Genomic DNA, 23,729 nt, shown 5'->3' with positions numbered 1-23,729 from the left:
CCAGGGTGCACACCCGCTCTCCCGTCAGTGGGGGCGCGCGCAAGAACCCAAACTGTATCCCGATCCTTGGAATCGGTCCACCGCCCTCTCTACCTCTCCCTTTCGCACCCCTATCCCCTTCGTATCCCGCCCTGACGCCTCTCCACCCCCACCACAAACTCTACCATGCTCCCACAAGAGCAGAGAATCTGAAAAACATCCATCTTTGAAATAAACCACACCGCGCAACGCAGGGCATCACCCAAATCACACACCTCACCAGCTCCTGCGCAGGCGCACTCGGAAATCGAACCGCACTGGCATGGACCACTCTGGGAGCCGTAGGCGGGAGCGAAAGACACCGCCGCGAGGATCGCCGGGAGTTGTAGGCCCAGCTTGTCTGAGAGCCGTAAGCGCTCCAGGCCGAACCGCCGCACGGGCACCTGGGAGTCATTCGCGGGTTGACCCAAAGCCTTCTGGGAGTCGTAGTTATTTTACCTGCTTCCGCGTTTTCTCTTGAGCCTGGACCGTCCGGCGCGGGTTCTACTCAGGTGAGTTCCTCCTGCCTCGGCGGGTCGATCTCGGCCCTTGGTCGCGCTGCAGTGGAGAAATTAACGGTCTCCATATTTTTCTCCCACGCATTCCCCTCCGTGATCCCCCCCAAAGCCGGTCTCCCGGCGGCCCTCCACGCGGGAGTGCCCTAAACCGCTGGTGTCCTTGCTGACCCGCTTTGTACTCTGCCGGCCGGGTCTCACTCCTTGTTCCCACCGCCCAAGCTGGGTGCGGTGCGAGCGCACCCTCTTCTGTCCCGATTACAACCTTAGAGTGGTCAGGGCTGGCCTTCGGTGAGGGTCAGACGGCCGTGGAAGCCCAGAGGAGGCGCCAGACCCAGCCCAAGAGTTCTGGAAAGACTTCCAGAGCAAAGGACCTCAAATCTTACCATGCCCAAAAGAAATTACAGATTCTTTGCCCTAAACTTACTCCTCTTACGATATTTCCCCATTCTTCCCTAACCCCCACCACTTCTTTACTAAATGGTCCCGCTACCCTTACAAGTGCTCAAGTCAAAACAAAAGTTGGAGTTGCCGTGAGTCCTGTTTCATCCACTGCCGTCCCCCAAAACTTGGCAGAGTCCCATCTACTCTGTCTCCGGAAGCGATCCAGAATCTGACCACTTCTCTCCAATTCCACTGTCCCCACTCTGCTCCGAGCTACCACTGCTGCTTACCTGGATCACTGCAGGAGCCTCCCTACTGGTCTGCCCATGTCTGTCCTTGCCACTCTCCACCCCTCTATTCACACGCAGCCCAAGGAATCCTGTTAAAATAGAAATTAGATCCTGTGACTACCCAGCTTAAAACCATCCAGCGGTTCCTATTTCACTCAGAATAAAGTCCAAGCTCCTCACCCTGCCAACCTCCAAGCCCCCGACCCTCTCCAGTCTTGAACCACCAACACACCTTCCAGCCAAGAGAACAGACAGGACCTGCCCTTTCAGGTCCTTTGCATTTGGTATTAACTCTATCCGGAAAATTCTTACCACCTTGATCTAATGCCTAACTCCTTCTCTTCCTTCTGGCCTCAGCTCAGAGGATAGTTCCCTCATATTACTGTTTATATCTGAAAAGTATTTCGGGTCGGCTCCTCCACTAGAACTTAGTGCCTGCAACCTTTCCTGTTTTGCTTCCTGCTGTGTCCCCAGTGCCTAACCAGTTGGGCACTTTGGAGGCACTGACTGGATATTTGTTGAACGAATGAATGAAAGCTTAAGCTGAGACTTGAAGGTGCCAGGCCTGCACAGTGCTGGGGGAAAAGTGTTCCAGACAATGGGTTTACTCTGAGCACTATCTAGGCAGCCCGCCAGGAGGCAACGACCCCGCAATCCGGAATCCACGTGTAACCCGCCTCCCCTCTCCACCCATCCAGGAGAAGCCGACCCCTCCCGCCTCGCCAGGAGCCCGCGATGCCCGCCCCGCAGTGCGCCTCCTGCCGCAAGGCGCGAGCCGCCCTCCGCCGACCGCGCTCGGGCCAGGCGCTGTGCGGCACCTGCTTCTGCGCCGCCTTCGAGGCCGAGGTGCTGCACACGGTGGTGGCGGGCCGCCTGCTGCCGCCCGGCGCCGTGGTGGCCGTGGGCGCCTCGGGCGGCAAGGACTCCACTGTGCTGGCGCACGTGCTGCGCGAGCTGGCCCCGCGCCTCGCCATCTCGCTGCACCTCGTGGCCGTGGACGAGGGCATCGGCGGCTACCGGGACGCGGCGCTGGCGGCCGTGCGGCGGCAGGCAGCGCGCTGGGAGCTCCCGCTCACCGTCGTGGCCTACGCAGAGCTCTTCGGGGGCTGGACGATGGACGCCGTGGCCCGCAGCACGGCCGGCTCCGGCCGCAGCCGCTCCTGTTGCACCTTCTGCGGGGTGCTGCGCCGCCGGGCGCTAGAGGAAGGGGCGCGCCGCGTGGGAGCCACGCACGTCGTGACGGGTGAGCGCAGGCGCGGCACAGAGGGGCGCGGTGGGAGGAACGGGCGCATGCGCGGACGATGGGCGGACACTGTAAGGCCACTGAGGCGCGTGCCCCAGAGGTGGTAATGGAGACTGCGCATATCCTAATTGGAGCCTAAACAGGGAGGAGGAGCTGTGCATGCACACTTAAGGTTCATAGTATGTGCGTGTCCTTAGGATGGGCATGGTAAGCTTTTGAGTCACTGCCATCATCTTTGTACACACACACTGGCAAATAGAGGGGTGATAGGGTACTCTCTAGGGGCTAGGGCTGTGGTTCTCTGCACTTTATTAATGACATTCTTTGTGTCCCTTGTCACAAAAGGAGGGGTATGAAGGGGCATCTCCCATGAGAAGCCATCTATAGTATGAACGCAACTGTGTCCTTTTCTCTATTCGCTTCTCTTTGATAACACCTTCTCTGTACCAATCATTACTTAAACAAATAATTGTTGACCATTTATTGTGTGCCAGATGCAAGCTATATAGCCTAGAACAAACTACCCAACCTTGGTTTCCTCTTTTATATAATGGGGATATTAATACTATCTAGGTCCTAGAGTTACTGGGAATTAGATGAATTATGGGAATTACGTATGAAGCACTTAGACAAGACACTGAGAAACAGTAAACATATAAATGTTTGCCGTTATGATGATGCACAAGACAGTCTCTGCTCCTGTCCGTTTCTCACATACGTAATTATAACCTGATTATAATTATTTCCTGTGCCACTAAGGAAAATGACACAGGAGGACCTAGTGAAGGGAGAAACGTGGGGATTAAGGAAGCGTTTCCTGAGTGAGCGGAGACCTGAAGCCGAGTGGGTAACTAGGTGAAGAACGAAAAGGGGGTGGGGAGAGGTTCTGAGCAGAGGAAACAGCTTATGCAAAGACCCTGAGGAGGAAAAGTATGGCCGACTTGAGAAGCCCTAAGACCAGTGTTTTATTACAGACTCAAGTATAAGATGACAAGTTGCAGAATAAGTAGAGATTTAGCTTCAAATTTATGGTGACTGTTCTGTAAATATGCACTTACTTTCTCCCTGGTCCTTCTAAACACCATAATCTGCATTCCCAGAGGCACTTGTGTCAACAGCCCACTTGAGCATCTCCATCAAATGCCATTTTGATGTCTGTGCAGTCTGAAGTACACTTTTCACTAAGACTGAAATTACATCTGTAGCGTAAAGCAGTTTTACTCACTACCTGAAAGGGCACCGAGCACAGAGCCTGGTTTGCAATACGAGGGGGGCAAATGAGGGCACCCCAAGTTGCTCCACGGGAGCCTGGTGTGTTCCCCTCTCCTTTCTCGCGGGGTCCACCCGCAGCCTCCCCCCGGCCGCCCCGCGGTACCGCGGGGTCTCCTCCCGCGGACCCGCCGGCCCCCGCGCCCCCTCTTCACCGGCTCGCGTCTCTCCCCCAGGACACAACGCCGACGACATGGCGGAGACGGTGCTCATGAACTTCCTGCGGGGCGACGCGGGCCGGCTGGCGCGGGGCGGGGGCCTGGGCTCTCCGGGCGAGGGGGGCGCCCTGCCGCGCTGCCGCCCGCTGCAGCTGGCCTCGCAGAAGGAGGTGGTGCTGTACGCGCACTTCCGCCGCCTGGACTACTTCTCCGAGGAGTGCGTGTACGCGCCCGAGGCCTTCCGCGGCCACGCGCGCGAGCTGCTCAAGCTGCTGGAGGCGGCGCGGCCGTCGGCGGTGCTGGACCTCGTGCACTCGGCCGAGCGCCTGGCGCTGGCCCCGGCCGCGCGGCCCCCGCCGCCCGGCGCCTGCTCCCGCTGCGGGGCGCTGGCCAGCCGCGCGCTCTGCCAGGCCTGCGCCCTCCTGGACGGCCTGAACCGCGGCCGGCCCCGCCTGGCCATCGGCAAGGGCCGCCGGGGGCTGGACGAGGAGGGGCCGCCGGGTCGCCGCGGGAGCCGCAGCCGTCCGGACCCCCGGCTTCGGAGCCCATCCCCGGCTTCTAGAGACTCCGGTTCTCCGCTGGGATCCGACGACGTGGGAGTGCGGGGCCGCCTGTAAATGACACTGTGAAGGAACCCGAGTTACCTTAGGCCGGGCTTCCGTGTGAGGTTGGGAAGGGGTCGGAACCCCTTACCTGTGATCCTGCAGAAGCTGGGGCTCTGGGCTCCTGGGGCTGCGGAGGTCTCCTGGGTGTCTGGGGGACTCCTGGGCCTCAGAGAGGAGAGAACTAAACAACTTTACATTCCTGAGCGAGTGGGAATTAGGAGGCTGATTGCCTGTACCTCTGTGGGGTTCTGGGCGTGCTCAGATAGTCCTAACCCTTCTTGAGCGCCTACTGTGTGCCTGAGGTTTCATGTTTGCCTGTAGTAGGATAAGCAAAACCATGTAACTTGATGGGCACGTCAGTTACAGCAATCGTGATGCTTCTGTGTGAGCGCTGTACACAGGGCGGGCGCTGGGTCGTCTCATTTTATCCCCAGCATGATTTCATTGGCTGTAGCCTTGTTACTGAGTCCAAGCTCGCTCTGCTTCCTGCACCACAGGCCAATAAATCGGAGAGGAAGTGTTGAGGCAAGGAAACGACTTTATTCGGAAAGCCGGCAGACCAAGAAGATGGCGGACTGAAGTCTCAAAATAAGCATCTTATGGGGTTTGGTTGCCAGTTTCTTTTACTGCACAGAGAGGGCGAGGAGATGAGGAAGTAAAGTGAAAAGGCCATAAATTTTGTAAATATCACCTGGAATAGCCAGCCTCGGGGAGGGGATGTGTTAATTTCTTCTTTCTTGTATCCATCCACAGGTGGACAGGGTCCGGATGTTTCCCTGAACAAAGGCACTTTGGTTTAACCTTCAGGCAGAGGGGCAGGGTTCCCCGAGGCAGGCCATTATGTATAGATAGTATCCTTTTAGTGAACAAAAGCAGCGGAAAGCAAAGGTTAAAGTAAAAGAAACAGATCCAACATGTTGTCAGATTTGACTCTTCCCTGTTACAACCTGAGGCCAACTAGCCTGAGGTCACCTTGCTGGAGCCCCAACTAGGGGCTTTCACCCAGGTCTGCCTGGGGCTCCTCAAGACAGTGGATTTAGTCCTTACCCCCAATCTCTGTGTGATGGGTGGGGAGCCGCTGGGTGAGCTCCCCAGACCTCAAGATTCTAGAGGCAAAGCTGGGTGAGCCTGGGTCAGTGACTTAACCTCTCTGGTCTTCTATTTCCTCCACTGAAAATGGAATCAAAGCCTCCTAGCAAAGAGCACTGTTGTGAGTATTTGATAAAGCGTTCAATAAATGGTGTCCGACTTGGTTGTTCGTATTAAAGTTTGGCCACCAGGGGGCTCTGGGTTGCAGGGTTGCTTTCCTGCCAGTCCAGACAGGTGTGAGGCTCAGAAACTTCCTGCCTGACCCCTGGGGAGACCTGGTGTCCTCAGTCCCACCTCCGAGCGTTGCTGGGCTGGTCCCTTGTCAGGAGTGCCCTCCTTGCCCATTTTCTGGCTCACATCCTCCAGGGACCTCCCAGAAGCCTCCCTGATTCCTCCCATCTAGGTGAGGATGTCTCCTTCCCAGAACCAGCCGCCATGAAGTGGATCTGAATCCACCTGAGCATCTTGCGGTGGAGAAGGTGCAAGGATGCAGAGCTTCTGCATCTTCACGACCATAAGATGTGTGTTGGGGGGAGGGTGACTCAGAGACACCCCTTGCCAGTTGTTGGGTGCCCTACCCCCTCAGGATTCCCTTGTGCCCAGATTCCAGGGTCCCCAGGATATAGATGTCAGGTGTCTGGGTCAACACTGGGGAGGGACGGAGAGAACCAGAGCCCAGGAAAGTATGACACTAGGATGAACCTCATGCCATCTCCCAGTGTCCTGCTTGCCCCCATCCTGGCACCTCTGTTGCTCACAGAGCAGTCATAGGTGGAGGTCCTCAAAGAGATGGAAAAGGCCCAAGGTCCTTGATCCTCCCTTGCAGCTTTTGACCTGGTCTGTTTGTGGGCATAGGAGGATCGTGGTCTATGTTGGCCCCTTCCATAAATCAGAAGATGTAGACTCTTTTAGAGTAAACCTAGAAATTTCAGGATGAGAGAACGTCAGAGCATGAAGAAGCACTTTGTCCTACACAGTGTCCCCAATCTTTATACCTGCAGCTCCTACCCTTTGTGCTTCTCCAAATTGTACCCCGAAGTGGAGACCAAGGACCCTGCATAGAGTCACGTGTTGCAGACCACTTACCCCTATACACTCGCAGCCAGGGAAGTGGCAGCAGCTTGGGCTTGGATGGGGCAAGTCTGGGATGCCTGACACCACCAGATCAGTTCCTTCTATCTGGAGATAAAGGGCAGCTTCAGAAGCAGCAGTCATCCAGAGACTCTTTCTGGATTGGGCTGCCTCCACTCCTCCCTCTTTCAGGAGCTCCCCTTCTCCCCAGTGATGACCAGGGAAGTGAAGGCTGAGCTCTTCTTATCCCAGGTCTGATGATAACCTGTCAAGGTGGTTCCTTCCATCCCACTCGCCACTCATGTTGCCTCCCGCAAGTGTCCATCTCCATCCCCTTCAGAAAATGGATGGACTGTGGTCTCTCGCTGCTCTCCTCGAATTCTCTCAGAGCAGGGGAGTGTGGGGGGCACAGGACCTACCTGAAACGGAATCTTCTCAATCCTGGCTCTTAGCCCAGGCCTGATCACACAAGAAGCTTCAAGAAGGGATGGCTGACCTCAAACTCATCTGCAAGGGGCTCCTTCTGGTCAGAGGCTGAAACTGAGAACTGGGGTGCTGGGTCCAAACCCAGAATTGGGTGTGATGTTTGCAGGTTTCTGGTGTCAATTTCAGTTCAGAAAGCCACTGGATTTGTATGTGGCTCTCGGTCCGTTCTCAGGTTTCCCATGAGCCCTGCACTCGCACCTTCAGAATGAGTGCTAACTTCTGTACAATTCCTCCAGCCTCAGAGAGTCTCCCCTCTTTATGGTATCTATCGAAGCTTCCTCTCCTTACCCCAGTACTACTTTTTCCTGACCTTGCCTGGCTTCCTCTGTACTTCATGATAACTCTCTCCATGCTGTGGTCCACTGAGGCCACAAGATCTTTTCCCCAATCTGAATATTTACCATTCATGGAGAATAAGGAAAACTTAGAATTTATTTCTGTGACCCATCAGCTAAACCAGACTTCTGATACTTCATTCCTTTATTTGAGCTGAATCAGGACGTGGCAGAGCGCCAGGCATAGAAAATGATCATAAACTATGTTCTCTGTCATCCAGAGTTCCATGACAGTATGAGAAAGGGATTAAAAACAAGCGCAAACTATCACCCTACTGGAAAGTGAGGGGAGAAAGGGGAGGAATCTGACACAGGGAAGATTTTCTGCAGGGGGTGAGGGTAGAGTCAGCCCCGAGGGGCAAGGAACTGTGAGAAATGCATTGTGTCTCTGAAGCTAAGTCCCCTCTTCCCTAGGATGAGGAGGCTTTCAGGGGAGACTGAGGAGGAGTTGGCTGTCCCCTGATGAGCACCTCTGTCCTGAGGGACAGAACGTCACCACTCCCGTTCCCCCAGCCCTCTTTCCTCTGCAATTGAGACAGGTCAGGGATCTGCCCCCAGGGGGCACTCCAACCACCCTGCCAGACCCCGGGGAGGTCCTAGCTGAAGGGTTGACGCTGTCCATGGTTCTGGATCATAGCTGGGGACTGAGTTCAGGAAAACCCCAACTCTGTCAAGGACCCCAATCCACAGGCACAAGGTCCTGAGCCTTAGGCCAGCAGGGCACCTAAGTCGGAGGGGCTTCAGAAGGCTTTCTTTTTTAATGTTGTCATGGTATCTAATTTTGTCTGCTTTTACATTTGACCTTCTCTATCCTTATAATTTAGATGCATATATTATAAAGAGCATATACTTGGAATAAGAATCCAAGCCGACTCTCTGTTTTTAACTGAAGCATTTATCCAATATAGTCAATGTAGGTACCCCACGTTACATTTTATTTTCTATATGTGCCACCAATTTCACATTATTTTATCTCTCCATTCTTGTCTTCTTTTGATTTACTAAGCTTTTTATAGGATACTTTTAAAGACTTCTAGTTTGTAAGTCATACATTCTGATTCTATTCTTGTCGTCATTACCATAAAATTCCTGCATGCATAATTAACCTATTAAAGTAAATGAAAACCTCTATCTCCTCCTGGATAATCTGCAGATATTAGGAAATGTAAAGTCCACTTACCTCTCCCTGCCCCCAGCTTTGGACTTAGCTGTTGCTATTGTCAGGAAATCTTTTTAAGTTTGTGGTCGCACCCCACAGCATGTGGGATCTTAGTTCCCTGACCAGGGATCGAACCCACGCCCCCTGCATTGGAAGGCCGAGTCTTAACCACTGGACCTCTGGGGAAATCCCTATTGTCAGGAATTTTTAAACTATCTTCTATTGTTATTCTACAGGTAAAGAACCCCCCATTTATTTGTTCTAAATTGTATTGCTTCCTCATTTTTGAATTATCTTTACAGAGTATAGGTTATAAAATTATATTTCAAGATAGTATTTGCTTTCTTCTGCTCTCCATGGTGCTACTTGATAAGTCAGTCAAACTGCTCTTCTTTGGAAGGTAATTGGTCTTTATTATATACAAATTTATTTATTTTATTTTATTTATTTTTGGCTGCGTTGGGTCTTCGTTGCTGCACGTGGGCTTTTCTCTAGTTGCGACGAGCGGGGGCTACTCTTTGTTGTGGTGCGCGGGCTTCTCATTGCGGTGGCTTCTCTTGTTGCAGAGCATGGGCTCTAGGCGCACGGGCTTCAGTAGTTGTGGCACGCAGGCTCAGTAGTCGCGGCCCGTGGGCTCTAGAGCGCGGGCTCAGTAGTTGTGGCACATGGGCTTAGTTGCTCTGCGGCATGTGGGATCTTCCCAGACCAGGGATCGAACCTGTGTCCCCTGCATTGGTGGGCGGATTCTTAACCACTGTGCCACCAGGGAAGTCCCCATGAAGGACTTTAAATGCTGGGACAGATGCTTGCAATGTACTAAGACGAGGAAGCCACAGACAGGTTTGTGCAGGAGAATAAGGGTCAGCCCTCTGGCTGTTGGGAAGATCCCTTTAGGGTCCATAAATGAGATAGGGAAGGGACTGGAGGTCAGGAAGTGAAGGAAATGTGCTGCAAGAATTGACAGGTAAGAGTGAGGCAGGGAGATAAAGATTATGAACCGAATGTCAGGCTGAGGGGCTGATCTCTCCCTGGGGAGGCTTCAAAGAGTTCTGGGAAGGAGAATGACATCAACAAGTTGCCACCCTTTCCTCTATGCCTGTTGTAAAAAATAAATAAAATGAAGCCTCAATTTAATAGAGTCAGGAGACCAGAGGAGGAGCTCTCACCCCCTGTGATGATAGTAGAGCCCAACAGGAAGAAGAAAGACTGCTCTTCTTTCCTGGCAAGGACTCAGCCAATGAAAAGCCAGGGACTCTTTGTTTACTCTAGCCCCCAACTTCCTTTGCCCCTCTGTAAAAGCAGTCTCCTTCCCTTGCTGTGTCAGCACTTGCGCATGGCTCACAATGATTGCAGACCCCAAGTTGCCATGCTCAGGTAATGCGGAATAAACCCATGTTTGCTGGAGAAATGTTTGGCCGTCGATTTTTTTCAGGTCAACACTCGTCACCCCCAGCCTCAGGAGAACTTGCCAGGAGGACCTTTCTGTTCAAGGAAGAGAAACCAGCAGACACTAAGCGCACGTCACATGACGGGACCTCTGTTGGTTGATTTTTATGTGTTCTTTCTTTAATTCTCACACGACTTTGAGGTTAAGACACATGATCTCTGATTTACAGAACGGAACACTGAGACACAGAGAGATGAAGTGAATTGCTTGCTAACGATGCCTTAGGAAGTGCTGGAACCTGCATTTGATTGAGCCCAAGTCTCTCTAATCCTATCACCTGTCTTCTTTCTGCTCTACCTGGGGACACTCACACAGTAGTTAATGCTAACACTGCCACAAAGGCTTCATCAACTAGTCCCTGACTTCTCCTCTTCCCCACAGAGGCTGTGATTCCTCCAGCCAGGACCAAGCTCTGGGCGAGTCCTCATTAGCTCGTTTTGATCTCTGAGTACTCGGTGGTGCTGGTGGCCTCCTGGTCCAAAGGCTCCCAAGACTTCATCCCGTGAAAGCTGAGGGAGGCGTAATGGAGCTCCTGTTGCCCCCCTGAAGGCAGGGCTTCCTCTGCAGGGGACGACGTCCGGTCTGGGGGGCCGTCTGGCCAGGGCTTTTGCCTGGAACCCTGAGTAAAGGGGAGAAAAGGGAGTCAGAGAAGGAGTAAGGCAGGCACTTTTCCCTCCAAGGGAAAGTCAGCTTGATGGGACATTTATTCATTCATTTATTCATTTATTCATTCATCTTCCTTTTTTTTTTTAATTAATTAATTTATTTATTTATTTTTGGCTGTGTTGGGTCTTCGTTTCTGTGCGAGGGCTTTCTCTAGTTGCGGCAAGAGGGGGCCACTCTTCATTGTGGTGCGCGGGCCTCTCACTATCGCGGCCTCTCTTGTTGCGGAGCACAGGCTCCAGACGCGCAGGCTCAGTAGTTGTGGCTCACGGGCCTAGTTGCTCCGCGGCATGTGGGATCTTCCCAGACCAGGGCTCAAACCCGTGTCCCCTGCATTGGCAGGCAGATTCTCAACCACTGCGCCACCAGGGAAGCCCCATTCATCTTCTTATTCCACACGTGTTTCCTATGAACTCAAATATTCACTCATTCATTTACAATTTTGTAATACTAAGACAGATTAGGCCATATCAAGGGCTTACGAATCGTATTTCACCTTCACAAAAAGCCCCAGTATGATTGATACTCTCATTATCCCCATTTTACAGGTAGGGAAACTGAGGTGGGGAGAGGTAAAGTAACTTGCCCAAGGTCACTCATATGGTAAATGGCAGAGCCAGGACTCAAACCCAGGTCTGCTGTGTTATTGACAGTGTCTCCCATGCCAAGTCCTGGGCGAGGGGCCAGATGGACTGTGTGAGAAAACAGACATGGACCCTGACCTCAGGCAGCTTACAGTCTGCTAGGAGCACTGGATTAGAGACAAGTAAACAAAGGAAATTTCTAACTTCGCGGTGTGTTGTGAGATAGCTTATGCAGAAACCAGAAAAGACATGGCAATTCTGGCTTCCCTGGTGGTGCAGTGGTTAAGAATCCGCCTGCCGATGCAGGGGACACAGGTTCAAGCCCTGGTCCAGGAAGATCCCACGTGCCACGGAGCAACTAAGTCCGTGCGCCACAACTACTGAGTCTGCGCTCTAGAGCCTGCGAAACACAACTACTGAGCCCGTGTGCCGTAACTACTGAGCCTGCGTGCCACAACTACTGAAGCATGCATGCCTAGAGCCCGTGCTCCGCAACAAGAGAAGCCACCGCAACGAGAAGCCCACACACCACAACGAAGAGTAGCCCCCACTCTCCGCAACTAGAGAAAGCCCGCACGCAGCAACGAAGACCCAACACAGCCAAAAATAAATAAATAAATAATTTTTTAAAAGAGATGGCAATTCTGGATCCTGGGCCTGGGCTCCATAAAACAAAAACGAAAATAAAGCAGGACCCAAGTCTCCCAGCAAAGATGGTACCCAGACACTGGTAAGCCATTCCCTTTTCTCTCTCAAGTCTGCCCACACCCCTACATCATCATGCTATAGAAGAGTGTGTTGAAAGCAACATTAGCCTTCAAAAGTAGCTCAGAAAGAAAAAAAAAACGAGTTCCAGGTTAGGAACAAATGGTTTTATGACCTCAGGAAAAAAATAGAATATCCAGACAGAGCTGCCCATATCAGACATGAGCAAGGTAAAATGAAATGGCAAAGCAGCTAGGTGTATTGACGCTACTGCAGCCAAAGAGGGAGAAATAAGGATGTGCGTCCATTAATAATAGCCTTACCATATATTAAGAAGGGATTAAATTGATCATCATAAGGCAACATGCAGCTCAGATTAATAAACAGGAGAAAGTGATATGTGCATTCTTTCATTCAATACCTCTTTGCCGAGTGCTGGCTATGAGTTAGGTGCCGTTCTTGCAAGTGAGGACATAAGAGGAACTGAAACAGCCCCAAATACCTGCCTTCATGCAGTTCCTTATTAGAGTGGGGAATAGTAACATTAGGTAACAGTTGTAAGCAATTTCCCCATGACCTAGGCACATTTCTAAGCATTTCTCGTAACAACCCAATGAAACAGGTACCACCATATCCACGGTCTCGTTTCCAGAAGAGAAAATAAAGAAACAGAGAGGTTAACTAACTTGTCCAAGGTCACACAGCTTGGAAGTGGTTGGATCGAGGACTTGAACACAGGAAGTTGAACTCCAGGGCCTATGAAGCTCATCGCTTTACTATTCTGCCTACAGTATGAAAGTTACAGAAAGGTTGAGAGTAAAATAATGGGGAAAACAAAGCTCTCTGTCACGGTTCCTGTCAAGATAGTGAATTCACACATGCCACTGGCTCTATTCACGAAGATCCAACAATAGAAGAACTACAGATGGAACTCCAGGATGACAAAGTTTTATAAATCAATTAGTCGATTGCTTGATTAATCAGTTGATCACACCGAAGTCCCTTGGGGGAAGTAAAGGCTAATGTGAACAAATGGGGTCGGGGAGGTGATGTGCTGCAGCCCAGGGCTGGGGAATCTGCCTTGTTGATGAGAGGATGTTTCCCCTCAAATGTGCTTGAATTCTGCTCCTTTCTCTCTTCTACTCTTGCCTTGGGACAATCATTGCCTGCAGAATTCAGAGACCGTGGACAAGGCAGTGATATGCAGGTGCCCAGAGGTAAGTGCTGGATAAGCACCGTAGTTTCCCTGGAGTGAAGAGAAGGAAAGCAGAGGTGGAGCCTCACTGGCCTTTGGGATTTTTGTCATCATTTTCTCCTTTCCAAACTCCAGAGTCTAGTGGATCAAAATCCCTGAAGAGTCCCTGCCCAAAGCGCCTTCTCTCTGAGGGTCAGAAGGCAAAGGGGTGACTTAAGCTGCTTTCTTGCGGGGACAGGAAGTGGGAATGATGGGCAGTGGTTTTGGTGCCTGGGGGAGCTCCACCCTGGGGCTGGTCCCCGTTGCTCCTTTGAGCTGACACAGACTATCATCTGCCCTTCACCTTCACCCAATCAATACTCCAGACAGAGTAACTAACATCTCCAGGGGAATATGCCCTCCCAGCTCACAGGACTGGACACCTGTGGAATGTAAATGTCCCGGAAGGAAAACAAACCAACGGAACCTGGGAACTTCCTGTACCTCCAAAGCACAAGCATTAGAACACTTTGATCAAGGGTTTAAACTAAGCACGCTAAATGCACTAAGAGAAGTGAGTGATGATATTACCATCATGAAAGTGAGAATAAGAAATTCGGTACATCAGTCAATAACTCTGCAATATCTTTGTACGGTGACATATTGTAACTAGACATACAGAAATACTGAATCACTATGTTGTGTAACAGGAACTAACATAGTGTTGTCGGTCAATTATACTTCAAAAATGAACAAACAAGCAAACTCATAGAAAAAGAGATCAGATTTGTGGTGATCAGAGGTGGGAGACTGGGGGAGGGGGAATTGGATGACAGTGGTCAAAAGGTACAAACTTCCAGTTATAAGATAAATAAGTACTAGAAATGTAATGTACAACAGGATGATTATAATTGACACTGCTCTATGTTATATATGAAAGTTATTAAGTGAGTAAATCCTGAGTTCTCATCACAAGGAAAAATTTTTTCTATTTCTTTAATTTTGTATCTATATGAGATGATGGATGTCTGCTAAACGTACTGTGCTAATCATTTCATGATGTATGTGAGTCAAATCATTATTCTGTACACCTTAAACTTATACAGTGCTGTATGTCAAATATATCTCAAAACTGTGAGGAAAAAAAGGAAATTATATACATCAGAAATTATGTACATAAAATGTAAAACAAGAAGTCATGTAATCACGTAAATTATGTGAGAAGGAAATGTGTATGCAGTTCTGTAAAAAGTGGAAATATTATGTCTGAAAAATAGAATAGGAAGAACCCAATGGCGGAATGAAGAATAGAATGAATACAATTGAAGGCACGTCAGTGAGCTGGAAGGGCCTTTGACGTCTCCCCTAGAAGGAAGTAGGGAAGGATGAAGAACACAACATATGAAAAGAATAGTTGGGACTTCCCTGGTGGTCCAGTAGGTAAGACTCCGTGCTCCCAATTAAGGGGGCCAGGGTTCAATCCCTCTTCGGGGAACTAGATCCCGCATGCGTGCTGCAACTAGAACCTGGCACGGCCAAAATAAATATTTTTTTAAAAAAAGAAAAGAAAAGTTACAATAGATAGAGGACAGAAATAGAAAATCTCAACTCAGATTATAATAGTCCCCAAATGATATGCTTTTTTTTTTTTTTTTGGCCACGCCACATGGCATGTGGGATCTTAGTTCCCCAACCAGGGATCCAACCCTCCGCCCCTGCATTGGAAACATGGAGTCTTAACCACTGGACCGCCAGGGAAATCCCAACAGTCCCCAAATGAGGTAAAAAGGAAATTAAAAGAAGAAGAAATAGTTGGACAAAAATAGTGGAGATAAAATTGCCAGAATTAAAAAATGAACCACTTCAGTTCAAAGGACCCCCAAAACACAAGAAAACAGACAAGGAAAAGCCCACATCCAAATAGAGTATTCTTAAGAATATCAAAACCAAGGAGAAACGTATAAACCTTTCCAGGGAGAATGAGTGGATTACCTACCAATGTGCGAGACCTAAGATTTCTAACAGCGATACTGGGTACAAGAAACAGTGAATAAAGTGTTCAAAGCATTGAAGCGAAATCACCTTGATCCTGGAATTAATATCCTGCCAAATGAAATTCAACTGTAGGGGCATAAAAATATTTTCAGACACAAGTCTTAATACAGGAAAACCCAAATGAGAACACGTTGGGAGGAAGAATTCAAATAAAAATAACAAAACTAAGAAACAAAAAAAAAAAAACAAAAAACTAAGAAACCACACGCAAGAAATATAGGATACAAAGGTGCTCAAATACCTCAGGAAAATGTGTACCTGTATATATATTTTTTAAAAGACCAGAGAATGGAAAAATGTTAAGTGTGTTCATAATTACCCAGAATGAAAACTGGAGATCTAGAAAAAGAACCAACATTACAGTAGAAGGTGGACAGAGGGGAAACCAATAGATACAAAAGCACTCGAGTTCTTTTTGTTAGGTGTAAGACAGAGATATTAAATTTTTAAATAAGACAGGAGAAAATGAAATATTGAAAAAAAATGGAACCAAACAGAAGAAAGAGGTAAAATAGTACAAAGAAATCCACATGTATCAATAACCACAATAAATACAAATAGAGTGAACTCAACAGAGGATGTCAAATTGGATTTTTTAAAACCTGGTTATATACTATTTAAAAGAATCACTGCCAAAGCATAAATAAAATGTTGGAGGGGGGCGGGGAGAGGAAAGGATGGAGAAATCCTTTCAAACTGACCAATGACAAATTGGTGTATCTGTTTTAAGATCTAACCAAATAGACTTTAAAACAAAAAGTATCAGTAGGCACAAAGACGATCACTACATGTGATTAAGTGTGATAAAATGTTCAATTCACTAAGATACAATACTTCTAAAATATACAGTTTTAATTTAAAAATACATCAATTATAAGAAACATATTTGATAGAACTCCAGGGAAAAATTGACAAGTAAACTATCATAATGTAAGATTTCAAATATTGATAGGTCAGGAAGACCTATTAGGAAAGATATGGATTTGGATTTGAACAATACAGTTAACACACTGGCCTACTCATCTTACCTGGAACTTATGAAATAGGAAATATATTTTTTTCTGAAGCATATAGGAAATATTTACAAACATTCATCACATACCAGGCCACAGATCAAGTCTCAACAAATTTAAAAAATAGGTATCATAAAAACCATGCACTCTGAGAAAAAACTCAATTTAGTTAGAATTTAAGGATGGAAAGATGTTTTAAAATCCCCATACATTTGGAATTTTTTTTAAATCCCCAATAATTTAAGATTCCAGAAAGAAATCACAATAGGGTTTTAGCACTATTTAGAACTGAATGATCTTAAAATAACACATTTCAAAATGTGTGGAATGAAATTAAAGTCATATTCTGAGAGAAATTTATCCAAAAATACTTTTATAATGAAAGAAGTGTGCTACATATTAATAAGCTAAGTATCCAGCTTAAAAACATAGTGAAAGAACATTGGAATAAACCAAAGCAAGTCAAAGGGAGCTGCTAAGGAAATAAGAATAAAAATAAATAAAATGGAAAACAAAGATACAGTGAGAAATCAACAATCCTCAAAGCTGTTTTTTTAAAACTAATAATAAAAAATAGGCAAACGATTACCAAGAATTGTCTAGGAAAAAAAAAAGAGGGACTTCCCTGGCAGTCCAGTGGTTAAGACTCTGTGCTCCCAAAGTAGGGGCTGCAGATTTGATCCCTGGTTGGGGAACTAAGATCCCCCAGGCCGCACCAAGCGGCCAAAAAAAAAAAAAAGTCACAAAAAACTGATGTCAGGAATGTAAAAGGGGAAGTAATCCTAATTAAACAGTATGCAATTAAGAGACTACTACCCATAACCTTTTGTCAAAAAATTATAAAACTTAGATTAAATGAACAAATTTTTAGGGAAAGAAAAGCTCACTAACGGACACATAAAATGACTGAATTAGGAAAACTGCACATAAAGACAAGAGGAGGCGCAGGTGGTAATACGAGCGACACATTAATCATTCAAGAAACGGGTCATTTCAGTTTTATACACTCTCAGATAATAGAAAAAATGGGAATATTCTCCAGTTCCTCACTATTATCTTGATACTCAAACAAGCAAACAACACGGAGAGAAAGGAATACAAGAGGTCCATTTTACTCTTGCATATATGTGCAAAAGTGCTCAACAAAAGATTAGCAAACTGAATCTACTAGGGTGTAAAAAAAACAAAAAAAACAAACAAAAAAACCCACACACACACTGAACAATTTGGTCTTTTCTCAGGAATGTTAGAGTAGTTTCATGTTACAAAAATCTTTAACTGTTTCATTCACCATTGGTAACAGATTGGGGGAAAATCATATTACTAGATGTATCTGAAAAGTTCAACTGAGATGTATGATAAAAACTTAAAGTTATTTAGTGATAGAAAAGAACTTCCTTACCCTGATGAAGTTTAGGTTATCTACACTAAAAAACAAAACAAAAACCTACAGCAAAAACCAACTTAAATGGATTGGTTAAACTTAAATGGAATAGTGGGTGCCTTTCCTTCAAAGCCAGGAGTAATATAGGATACCCATGATCACCACTTCTATTCGGGTTTGGAATCTTAGCCAGGATATTAAGACAAGAAAAAAGAAGGAAATGCTTAGTTAGGATCAAAGGGAAGAAATAAGCTGTTATTATTTTGCAGATAATATGATCATTGAATTTGAAATCCTCAAAGATTCTGAGTGGCACCCAAGACCAACCTGTAATATTTTTTAGATTGCAAAAATCCATTAAAAATACTTCTATGTTGGGACTTCCCTGGCAGTCCAGTGGTTAAGACTGCCCTCCCACTGCAGGGGGCACGGGTTCGATCCCTGATCAGGGAACTAAGATCCTGCATGTCATGCCACACGATGTGGCCAAAAAAAAAAAAAAAGTCTATATACAAATTATTAGAACTAACAGGAGAGCTTAGCAAATTGGAAGAATATAAAATCAACCAAATAGGTCATTACATTTCACTCACTGCTGCACCTACTGAGAGAATAAAGATAATTCTCGGCACACAGACAGATGACACCCCAGTAGAGGTAGGTGTCACTGTGAAGAGATACACATTGATAGTGAAAGCCAGGGAGGAGCAGGAAATACTGAGGAGCTCAGTCTGGCCACCGAGTGGACATGCCCAGGGCTCCCACTGCAGGAGAAGACGCCCACATCACTCACCCAGGCGATGGTACCCATGACGGGGTCTTCACCATCCACGCCCTCTGGTCTCCTGGCTGCCTGCTTTCTGCGGGCTTTCACTCTAAGAGAAGAAAACAATGTAAGAGAAGAGAAGAAACTGCAGCCAGGATGGCTCGGGCAAAGGTAAGCAGGCTGTCCCCACTCCCTGGTAAGACAACTGAGGCATCCAGACCCTGGAACCGGACTCGGAGGCCTTCCTGACGTGCAAGTGAGTGCTTCAACCTCTTGGATGACCAGGACCTTGGCCAAGACTGAATTTCCATCACTAAACACCCCACTTACACATGAAAACTTGCACATGAATGTTATTATTATTGGCAAATGATAGCCAAAAAGTGGAAACAACCCAAATGTCCATCAGTGGATGAACGGATGAGTAGAAATGTGCTCCATTCATACAAGGGAACATTATTTGGAAATAAAAAGGAACGAAGTACTGACACATGCCACAACATGCACGAACCTTGAAAACATCACGCTAAGCGAAAGAAGTCAGTCACAAGGGACCACGTATTTTATGATTCCACGTATATGAAATGTCCAGAATAGAGGGACTGAAAACAGATTAGTGGTTGTCTAGGGCAGGGGACGGATCGGATGGGATGACAAGGGGTGTGGGTTTCCTTTTGGTTTCATTTCATGGGCTAATGAAAAAGTTCTATCAAAATCACGGTGATGGACACACAACTCTGAATAGACTAAAAGCCAGTGAATCGTACACCTTAAATGTATGGGAATTCTATCTCACGAAGGCTGTTACCCATTCCCCACCCCCTGCAAAAAAAAAAGACCCCCTCTGGATCTAGTCTACTCAGCTCTGCCTTTCTGGGATTAAGTGACCTTTCTCTGGACTGCCTACCACACACCTCCCTGTATGCCTCCCCAAGAACACAGGCTTACATGCAAAAGAAGATAAGGCACAAGCACAGTGACAGCAGGACCATGGCACCAGCACCTGCAAGGGCCCCACCAAGCACTCCGGTCAGGGATGCCGGTTTCCCTGCAGAGGAGAGGGCTGTGAGATGGGCTCACTCCCGGGAGTCAGTCTCTTGCCTTCCCACCTCCTTGCGGAACTTGCTGGAGAAGCCCTTCAGGTCTGAGATGGAGAAGCCTGCCCGAGCAACCGCCTTCCGTCCAGGCCCCAGCCCCGCTCCCACCAGGCATCGTCTTCTAGGACCTTAACTCCTTTCCCCCTAAACCTCTGCCCCCAACAGGCCCCCTGACCTGGCAGCAGCAGGACAGTGGCGCTCTGGGCCCCGTGGACGTTCAGGGCCTCGCAGCTGAGTCTGAGGCCAGAGCTGAGCCCCTCGCTGAGGCTCAGGGAGCTGTTGGCCCAGGGCCCAGCCGAGCTGGAGGTGACCTTGAAGGAGGCGTTGCTGAAATTCCCCTCCAGCAGCCCCTCCCCCAGCCACCAGCGCAGGGAGGGGGCCGGCTGGGCTCGGGAGGAGCAGCTGCAATGCAGACCCTCATCCTCCGGGGAGCAGGAGGGTCCCAGCAGCTGCGGGGGGTCTGTACAGAGGGAGGAGAAGGGTCAGCGGTGCCTCTCCCCTCACCTGGGCCCAAGTGTCCTGCCCCCAGGGGTCCCCGCACTCACAGACCACGGAGAGGCTCACAGAGGTATTTTGAGAGCCCAGAGGGTTCTGAGCTCGGCAGGTGAATTCTCCTTCTGCAGCGCCTAAGCCTGGCAGCTCCAGGATCTTGGTGCTGGAGATGCGGGTGGCGTTCAGGGCTCGGGACGCCCGGAACCAGCCCAGCCGTGCGGGGGGGTTGCTGTCAGCCACACACAGCAGCCGCAGCGCCGGGCTCTCCGAGATGAGAAGGGCCGAGGCCCTGTTCTGCAGAGCCTTGAGGGCTTTGGGGGAAAGTGCAGCGAGAGCTCGCGGACGCCGAGGTCCCATCCCTCCCGCCCTCCCAGCATCTAGTTGGCCTCTCCTTCTCCTCCCCTGGCCCGCTAGCTTGCTTCGGTGTGGCTTCCCAGGCTGGACCCTCACACCCGAAGGAGCTTGACCCAACGTGTCCGGGCCTCGTATCTTCAGGGGAGGCTCAGTGTCTCAGTGGGACGTGCCCGGGCTGCTTGGTGGAAAGAGCACAGAGAGCCTCAAGCCTTGGGAAGCTGAGGCAGTGAAGGCACCAGGAAATGGGCCTCAGGAGGCTTCTGTGGAGGAAAGCCACAGAGCAGAACCGTGGTGAAGCGACATGGGCTTTGACCAGAGCGCGTGAGTGCGTATGTGTGTGGTGTGTATGTGTGTGTGGCCTGTGTGTGCATGTCCATGTGTGTGTAGGTGCATGTGTGTGTGTGTGTGTGTATTGCACGTGCATGTGTGTATGTGCATTTCTGTATGTGTCTGTGTGTATGTGTAGAGATGTGGATTGGATGTGTGTATGTGCATGTATATATGTATGTGTGTGCATGTATATATGTATGTGTGTGCATGTGTATATGTGAATTGAACCTGTGTGTGGACTAGTGCCTGGGAGGTGGGGGAGGGAGGGTGGTGATTTTTATCCTTGCTCTTCCCATACGTGATGGCATTCAAGCCCTAATCCCACCCTCTCTGCTTGGAGGTGGTCCCAGGAGCTGGACCCAGCCCTGGAGAAGAGCGGTCCTTTCCTACCTGTGACATTTCTGAAGCACAGGTTGACGCTGAGGTTCCACGGAGCATCTAGGATGGAAAGATATGGCCTTGCTTCGGAGGTGAGGGGTGGGATGGAAACTGACCCAGCACCCAAGGAAGGAGACCAGGGAGCGCGGATGGCTGCCCTTCACGGCCTCTCCCCACCTCGGCTCCCAGCGCTCAGATGCATAAAAGAGTGAGCTGGCCCTCGTTCCGTCCCTGCCCTCTACACACACACACACACACACACACACACACACACACACACACACACAGCCGACTGCCCTCAGGGACCCAGCCCCCCTCCAAACTCACAGGAGACATTGAGCCGGATGCTTCTCTCCATGGTCACTTGATCTCCTTGGAGTTCCACACGACAGGTGAGGTTGGTGCCATGGTCCTGGCGCCTCGGGGTGAAGGTCAGCACCGAGGAGTGGAGGGTCTCTGGGTCCACGGCGTCAAGGGCATCCCCCGCCCAGGAGAATGAGAACGCTCTTCCCCCATCACAGACGAGAGACAGGCGGCAGGTCAGGTTTGTGGGGCGGCCGGACTGCAGAGCCTCCAGAAAGCGGATGTCAGGTTTCTCTGTTGGGGCTGAGGAGGACAGAGGGGGGTGCCTGGGCCCCAGGGGCGTGGGGGCCCAGAGCGTGACCCTGAGAGGGACCGGTGCCTCAGAGCCACAGCTCACCCCAGGTCCTGTGTCTCTTCTGAACCCCTAAACCCCGAGACCTGGAGCAGGCAGTGGTCCTGTGTCCTGTTCCTGTTCTAATACGGGAGTCTCCACGTCCCAGGGTCCTCTCCTGGGCCCCTGCCATACCTGTCACCTGCAAATTCAGCTTCTTATCTCTGTAACTGTATTTCACATCGTCTGCCTCCACTCGGAAGAAGTAAACTCCTGTGTCGCTCATCCTGGCATCTCTGATGTTCAGGGACCAGTTGTTTTTCCTGGGGTCCCAGAGGAGGTGGAATCGGCCCTGGGTCTCTGGCTTCACTTGTCTCCATGGGTTGTTTGTGGCCACAGGATTACTGCGGTGTATGTTGTCCCCTTCCCGGAACCAATAGATGAAGGGTTGGCCAGAGAAGGGCCACGACCTCCGAGGGTAGGAGAAGGAGAAGGGCACGTGGACGCCCAGGCACGCCTGCACCGTCACTGATTCCTGCACTCGGAGCTCGTACCCTTGGTCGTCCTGCAGGGACCCTGGGGGACACAGAGGCTCCGCTGCAGCTGCAGCCCCGCCCCCACCCTTGCCGCCCCTCCTCCCTCGGCCCACTCACCCCCCCACAGCAGGGGCAGCAACAGCAGGGGCACCATGTCCGCGTCCGCCAGCACAGAGCCCGGGTCCAAGTGCCTCCGTCAGGGAAGGAGGCGCCGCGAATGTGGGGAGCGACCGAGGAAGCCCCAACCGGAAGCCAGTGGGTGACAGAGAGACAGCCTTGGCCCAGCACAGAAGGGGAACTTGGACGCCACAGGCCGTAGGGGTGAGGTGGGGACCGAGAAGTCACGCTGTCCCACCCTCTCCCCCCGCCCTACGCTGCAGGGGAAGATCCTGAGGCCCCCAGTGTCGGAGACGTTTCACCGCATGTGGCTCTGAAATGATCACCTTCCAAACGATGTTCACGTCCACAGTGGGATCGCCGAGGGGGCCAGTGCAACCAGAAAAGAGAAACGGGGTCTAGCCCTGCTCATCCGGCGGGACCCACCCTGCGGCTGAGAAACACTGAACATTCTGGAAAAGAATATTGAAAATTTTCTCAAAACCATTCACGTTCGGGCAGGAAGGAAGTTTCCAGACCCAAACACAGTATAAGGTGGAACCCAGGAAGGAAAGCTGAGCATTAAAAGCTCCTTTACTCTGAAGGGTTTTCAAAACATGGCAAACGGGGGTGTTGGTCTTCATGGATCTAAGGGTCTTGTGGGATCAGCCGTGGAGCACAGGCCCACGAAAAACAGGGCGGGGAGGGGTGGGTAAAGGGAGACCCTTGCCCCATTCAGTGGGCACCCCGAAAGGCTAGACCACACAGAGAAGCATAATTCAGGACCCCTCACTCTGCACTGCCTTTTTAAAAAATCCCCAAGAAGGGCTCAAGCCACATGTGGAAATAACCTGTAAACTTACTGCTCTCTAGAGAAGACATTTCATAAAGGTTTCCCAAATTTGACAATGATGGTAAACATTTTAGACACTCCAGTAACAAGCTGTGGGATTGAAAGAAACTTTCTTTTACGTTTGTATAGAAATACATCTATTTTTTAGTTTCTTAAACTATAAAAATAAAAAGAAATTTCCATCAGTTGTGCCAGTGGAAATAATGTCTCTTCTTTCCATTCTCTCTATTTTAGATATAACATACTTATAATTAATAATATTATTAGTATCATATTAATATTTATTAATATACAAGATAATTCTCCTATAAAGAATCAGCCCAAAAGTGTGGGGAACAGGTGTTATTACACAGGTGTGACACACAGGTGTGCCTTACTATTAAGAAAAGTAGTCTGTAATTTTTCTGAATTGACTTATCTTTTGGTTTGGAGCATTTTAGCTTTTATGATTGATGAAATATGTTTTCTTATTTGAAAAGAAACTAAGATGTGTGCCTACGATATGTGACCTTTAAGAAATATGTATATTTGGTCTTCACCCACAGT

The 23,729-nt window shown here is 49.3% G+C and overlaps 2 protein-coding genes across 2 annotated transcripts; one reads left to right on the top strand and one right to left on the bottom strand.

Annotated features, from left to right (window-relative positions):
* The first annotated feature begins 472 nt into the window (after nucleotides 1–472).
* Nucleotides 473–5,734, top strand: LOC132354215 (cytoplasmic tRNA 2-thiolation protein 1-like). The gene is given in 4 exon segments (XM_059905948.1): nucleotides 473–530; nucleotides 1,906–2,450; nucleotides 3,896–4,392; nucleotides 4,395–5,734. Coding segments are annotated over 3 exon segments (1,050 nt in total). The 5' UTR covers nucleotides 473–530; nucleotides 1,906–1,942; the 3' UTR covers nucleotides 4,440–5,734.
* A 4,432-nt stretch (nucleotides 5,735–10,166) lies between these two features.
* SIGLEC5 (sialic acid binding Ig like lectin 5) lies at nucleotides 10,167–22,428 on the bottom strand. Its single transcript, XM_059905998.1, has 9 exons — nucleotides 22,352–22,428; nucleotides 21,894–22,274; nucleotides 21,392–21,670; nucleotides 21,077–21,124; nucleotides 20,056–20,313; nucleotides 19,686–19,970; nucleotides 19,362–19,461; nucleotides 18,441–18,522; nucleotides 10,167–10,688 (listed from the first exon to the last, which is right to left on the bottom strand). The coding sequence occupies exons 1-9, from the start codon at nucleotides 22,386–22,388 to the stop codon at nucleotides 10,497–10,499; spliced, it is 1,662 nt and encodes a 553-aa protein (XP_059761981.1). The 5' UTR covers nucleotides 22,389–22,428; the 3' UTR covers nucleotides 10,167–10,496.
* Nucleotides 22,429–23,729: the final 1,301 nt, after the last annotated feature.

This window comes from Balaenoptera ricei, chromosome 19 (assembly GCF_028023285.1).
Source record: "Balaenoptera ricei isolate mBalRic1 chromosome 19, mBalRic1.hap2, whole genome shotgun sequence".
NCBI classification, from domain to species: domain Eukaryota; kingdom Metazoa; phylum Chordata; class Mammalia; order Artiodactyla; family Balaenopteridae; genus Balaenoptera; species Balaenoptera ricei.
This window is presented reverse-complemented; position numbering and strand designations above follow the sequence as displayed.

Excerpts from the sequence above, each read along its gene's own strand:
- SIGLEC5 (XM_059905998.1), bottom strand. The coding sequence starts at position 22,388 with ATGGTGCCCCTGCTGTTGCTGCCCCTGCTGTGGGGGG. Across the intron at positions 22,275-22,351 it reads GCTGCCCCTGCTGTGGGGGG|GGTCCCTGCAGGACGACCAA; the intron begins GTGAGTGGGCCG and ends TGTGTCCCCCAG. Across the intron at positions 21,125-21,391 it reads CATCCGGCTCAATGTCTCCT|ATGCTCCGTGGAACCTCAGC; the intron begins GTGAGTTTGGAG and ends TTTCCATCCTAG.